This window comes from Amblyomma maculatum, chromosome 4, assembly GCF_055883805.1.
Source record: "Amblyomma maculatum isolate TAMU_Amacu chromosome 4, ASM5588380v1, whole genome shotgun sequence".
NCBI classification, from domain to species: Eukaryota; Metazoa; Arthropoda; class Arachnida; order Ixodida; family Ixodidae; genus Amblyomma; species Amblyomma maculatum.
In genome coordinates, this window is record NC_139347.1 from 69,513,147 (window position 1) to 69,518,773 (window position 5,627).

Consider the following 5,627-nt stretch of genomic DNA (forward strand, 5'->3'; position numbering starts at 1 on the left):
TGTACATAATAAATAAGAGAGGCCCGAGGAAAGAAGCATACAGCTCGCCAAACGGAATCTCCAAGCCTTATATGGAATTGGCAAGGCGAAGCCCCTTTCCATAGAGCAAATCTATGAAAATGCCGAAAACCCTTCCAGCGAGCGTGGCGGACCAGTCTAGTGGGGCTTTAGTACTGCCACCGCGTCGGTCGTGTGTAGGTGCAACCGACAAGTGGTGTCGCAACACCCGTAGTACACCTCCATGGTATGTACCTCTGCCAGGTAATCCCCTCCAACCAAGAGGGAGCCCGACTCTTATAACTTTTTATTAAGCGTCTTGGTATTGACACCGGCCCTGGAGACCAGGACCTACCACCTACGTACCAGAAGCGCAAGTTGGGATTTCATACCCCTCCCCGATGTGCTGCAGTCACACATTTCAACTAGATATCGACAAAAAAAAAAAAAAAAGATCCACATCCACAAGTTTTCGTCCATGGACGATCCTGAAAAGCACATAAAACACGCAGACAGCAGCAAGACGGACACACGAGCGCTTGTGTGCCTGTCTTCTGTTCTTTTTTTTATGCGCTTTTTAGGATCAACATGGCTACCAACTCGCCCAAACGCAGCCATTATTGGACAATTTCTGACTGGAAGTTTCTTGTAGGAAGCATTGTCGAAGCCTTCAACTTTGTTAAGGCACTCGAACAAAATCTATTCAGTTTGCTATATGTTTGCACTGATCTTTAATGGTGCGTTGGTTACTTTGATCACCCTTTCTGTTTATTTTCTCCCCTAGCCGTCCTTAATCCACCGAATTCATGCGATTAAACTGCCTCTGTTTGCTAGCTATGCGGGTGAGTATTTCGCATCCATGCTTTTCCTTCATGGATATGTATGCCCCTGCTGAAAACGCCAGAATACTCGCCAGCATTAGTTCTAAATAAAGAAATGTAACGCTATGTTGTTGTTTTTTTTAACGTTAATTTAACGTTGAAATGCAACATGCAAATGCAAATGCAACACCTATTTGCGCTTTCCTGGCATACAAAAAGCCCGTCTTCAGAAGCTGTAGTAAAGCCCATAATCGTGTCCATTGGGATCTCTTCGCTGACCTTCGGAGCTCTCTCACATTTGTTGGCACGTCCACCACCGTAATCAGCGCTGGCACCGAGCGCTGAAAACTGGCGCAGCGATGGTGCTGCCATCTATGGGCGGCTGCGCACAACGCCGAAATGGCCGCCTTCGAATCTTCCAGAGCCCCAAACTGGCTATATTGCTGGTGTGTCGTTGATACATCTCGGTCAGCACGTCTTCACGACCTCCGCAATGGTTAGCAGGGGGAGAATTCGCTTGGTTAATAGAAGGAGAGAATTATGCGTGTATGTGGTATTGAGAAACAACGTTGGTCGTGATAAATGAGTGATAGTATAATGAATGTTGTATATATAACGTGAGTTTTTAACAGCTTTGTTATCATGATCTACCACCGCCTGCAGACTCGCGCGGAATGCGACGCTGGCGAAGCCAGCTTCAGACTCGCGCATCTGTAACCTACACTTTGGGGGCAATCGGAAGGCACACCAGCTGTACACCAGTTGCAACCCGAGTATTGTTATAGTGGTGCAAAGAAAAAAAAATACACCTCTCGGCTCAATACCAGCGCCGTTAGATGTGTACCTCGTGCGGGAGCTCAACAAGCATCTTTGATGCCGTTGCATATATTTCCCTTAGCTTTCAGAAGGCCGATTACCTCTCGGAACGCTCGACTAAATTTGCATTTTTAACGTGTGTGTGTGTGTGTGTGTGTGTGTGCGTGTGTGTGTGTGTGTGTGTGTGTGTGCGTGTGTGTGTGTGTGCGTGCGTGCGTGTGTGTGCGTGTGTGTGTGTGTGTGTGTGTGTGTGTGTGTGTGTGTGTGTGTGTGTGTGTGTGTGTGTGTGTGTGTGTGTGTGTGTGTGTGTGTGTGTGTGTGTGTGTGTGTGTGTGTGTGTGTGTGTGTGTGTGTGTGTGTGTGTGTGTGTGTGTGTGTGTGTGTGTGTGTGTGTGTGTGTGTGTGTGTGTGTGTGTGTGTGTGTGTGTGTGTGTGTGTGTGTGTGTGTGTGTGTGTGTGTGTGTGTGTGTGTGTGTGTGTGTGTGTGTGTGTGTGTGTGTGTAGGAAAGGAAATGAGGAACGATGGGGAAGTGAATCAAAAGATATTCTATTCTACTTTTGGGCAAGTGGAAAAATTTAAAAGAATATCGTGGCGTAGTAAGGAAAGTGGCGAAGAAAGGAGAGAAAACATGAAAAGCCACTGTGAAGGGGTCTAGATTAATTTCTACCGCCTGGACTCTTGGGCACGGTTGAGGTAGTTTGACAGACACAAAGGCTTTTTTGCAAGCCCTTTGCGCAAAACAAAAACGACCTACAACTTGCCGCCGATTTCCGCAAACCCGAATGTCAAGAGCTCACCTTTGTTATCCTCGTGACTTTGACCTTGCGATGGTAAGCCGCGTGGGTCATTGCATACGCTATTGTAGCGTGATCGTCAACACGTACATAGTCATCACTACAAAGAAAAAGTTTTCCGGTATGAGCTGAGCGTCGTGCGACCAGTCTATGCAATGTCATAGTAGCATCAGTAGCGATGATGATAGTGGCCTGCCCTTATAATGATTAGAATGGTGGCAGCTGTATACCCTTGCGATGTGCTGCGAAAGGTGTGACTCGCCACGCACTCTACTCTTGAATTCGACAATGGCGCACGCGGGAGCGCCGGGACTTCGCGAACCACGGGAATGTTTTGAGTGCCGCAAACGCAATTCGGTGCCTATTTTAGAACCACCGGTCTATAGCATCTTTATACAACAGCGACGGACGTACGCGTGGCACATACCTTTTTAGCGAAGAGGCTGGCCTCGGTGGCGACGTCCATGGCCGAGTTGCCAGCGCCCAGCACCAGGAGCCGGCGGTCACGGAAGCGGACGCAGTCCTTCACCCCGTGGCTGTGCAGCACGGGGCCCGAGAAGCGTGACAGGCCCCGCAACGACGCCGGCCGTGCCGGAAAAGCGTGGTGGCCTGTGCACACCATGACGGCGTCGAACGATGAGCAGCTGACGCGTCCCGAGCGCACCTCTTTCACAGTCACCTCCCACCTGCGAGATGTGTGAACCATTGTGTAGTACAGGCATTAAACACATAGGTCCTGCGTGGACTCTTGTTTTCGAGGTGCAGGATACGTGAAGGCGGGACTTGCACTGATTTTGTTTCACTGTATACGTAGTTGAATGAGACAAAGGATCAAGAAACACGGTGGGCTGAAAACAGTCGGTGTGTTGCACACTGAATCCAGAGGCTGCAGGTACCTTCTCCATGGCGATTTTAGAGAAAAAAGGTTAAACACTGAAACCAAGAAAGACAATTAGATCTTCTGTTCATGGAAAAACCATTAAACGTAAGTTACATGCATTTGTTTCTTATCAGACTCTGTTTCTATAGTTTAAGCATCACGTACGTCTCGACAAATAGCCTGCACAGTTTGTTATTGGGACGGAGTTTGATGCAGTTAGGGCACCAGAACTAGACTTCCAGATATCTGGAGGTGAGAACTCTCTCACCCATCATTCCGATGGAACTTCAGGTCCAGACAACACATTTTCATCGCAAACCTGCAGGCTACCTTTGACGAGATTGCAGATTCTTATACTATCCCCTTCTCCCTGCCACCCTCATTGCTTCCTATCGTCGTCACCTACCTGCCGGTGTGCTCGTAGTCGTGGGCGGGAGTGAGTCGCAGCACCTGGTGGCCGAAGCGGATCTTGTCGGTGATACGGAAGTGTTGCGCGTACATGTGCAGGTACTCGAGCAGCACCGAGTGGTGCATGTAGTTCGGGAAGTGGGCGGGAGGCGGGTAGTCACTGAAGGCGGTAAGCTCCTTGCTCGAGTTGATTACCGTGGAGCGCATGACCGAAGGCCTGCCTGGAGCGCTGTCCTGGCGGAAGTACCACAGGCCTCCCAGGCCATCCGCCTGATCGAACACCACGGGTTCAAGTCCCGCCTCGAGGCACGACTTGGCCGCGGCGAGGCCGGATGGCCCAGCTCCCAGCACAGCCACGCGAATCGGCGACGCGGAGGACATCCTCCTCCGGCCAGGCCGACACTTCTGCGGTACGTAGAGCCATGCAAGAGTTGATTCGCAATAAAAGATTTAAAGCAGAAACACCTACAAGAGCTTATTTTTTGTCTCTTTGTTTTACTATCTCTCTCACCTTCATGCATGCAACTGTGATATTGGCCCATTTGTCGTCGGTAGATAGTTCCAGCAGTATAGTAGGGCTTTCGTTTTTCGTGCAGCCCTGTACTACTACTGCTACTGAGAATACTACCAATGTTACTACATTTACTACTGCAACTACTAATACAAATACAAATACTACTAATACTAGTACTATAGTACCACTACCAATTGCTACTGATGCAGCTATTCAGGGCTGTATGTAACGTGTTATAAGTAATGGATTGTCTGGGAATACCGTGAGTACGGGAGTACCATCCAGTTTTGCAGATTTCAATGCAATGCAACTTTCAATTCATTGAATATTTTGAAAAACACTTCGATATCGGCTCGCAGCTGAGAATGCACGATTTCAGCTGTGTGCACAAATTTCCGACGATATAAAGCGGACACTGAAATTCTGAAATAGCGAATCTTGAAAACGTGCGCACATTGATAATATAATCTCTCTATTTGTGTCACATACAACATGTCGGACACTAGGGAGGCCAGCAGTAAATGCTGCCACCAAACAGCTTGACGTAGCAGCTCCACCCCCCCCCCCCCCCCCCTCTCCTCTGGCACTGACAGAAAGCGTCATAGCGGCCGCATTGTTTTCTAAAAACAAAATACATGCAATAGATGTTCCTAAATGAAATTTCAATATTTTTTTAGCAAATATAACATAAAATTATGGCGAAATAAAAAGAGAAGAAACTATGACAATAATAAGCTCATTGATTCAGTAGTACTACCAAAAATACCTAGACAGTTTACAGTAGCGGGAGGAAAGAGGAAACGGTTATAATTTACTCATCCGGCAAAAGTAACAAATACGTAAAGATTGAAGGTGGAGTCGGGCAAGAAGAGATAAAGCAAATATTTTCGATTGAAATCAGGTAATAGCAACTAACGGAAATAAGAGAAAACGATTGAGAATGATAGTAAGCATGTAAAAAGCAGAAAGCCAGTAGTATCCTTACGGACTATCAATGACGCGGGAAGACATCTGGATGTCATCTGGACGTGTAATTTTTCTGAGGTCCTTGAAAGTACGTCTTCTATAGTTTCTCCTTTATTTAATAATGGCTTGAGAATTTAACAATAATGATAATTAACAATGGTAAAGATGCCAAATTCGCTTTAGATTGTTAACTATGCAGCCTGCTTGTAGCATGAGGAGTAATTGTGACTATTGGCTGGCCCGATTGCGTAGGGAGCAACCGTATATAGTTGTATAGTTTTGCTTCCGGTAAATATCACTCGCGTTTTCTAGAGCGGCGAAGTTGTTTCTGGAATGCAAGAGTGTTTTATGTTTTGATTAAACGATATTAAATTCCCGCATTTAGAAGAAAAGCAATGCTTTTTATGTGAAGTAATGATTACATAATACA

At 46.9% G+C, this 5,627-nt stretch overlaps 1 protein-coding gene across 1 annotated transcript in view; it reads right to left on the reverse strand.

Moving 5' to 3' along the window:
* Positions 1 to 4,098, reverse strand: part of LOC146191340 (flavin-containing monooxygenase 5-like) — a 20,654-nt gene extending 16,556 nt beyond the window's left edge. Inside the window, exons 1-2 of the mRNA XM_084599914.1 lie at positions 3,716 to 4,098; positions 2,857 to 3,115 (exon numbers count right to left, since the gene is read on the reverse strand). Coding sequence (XP_084456040.1) covers positions 2,857 to 3,115; positions 3,716 to 4,098 — 642 coding nt within the window. The remainder of the gene's footprint in view (positions 1 to 2,856; positions 3,116 to 3,715) is intronic.
* Between the last annotated feature and the right edge of the window lie 1,529 nt (positions 4,099 to 5,627).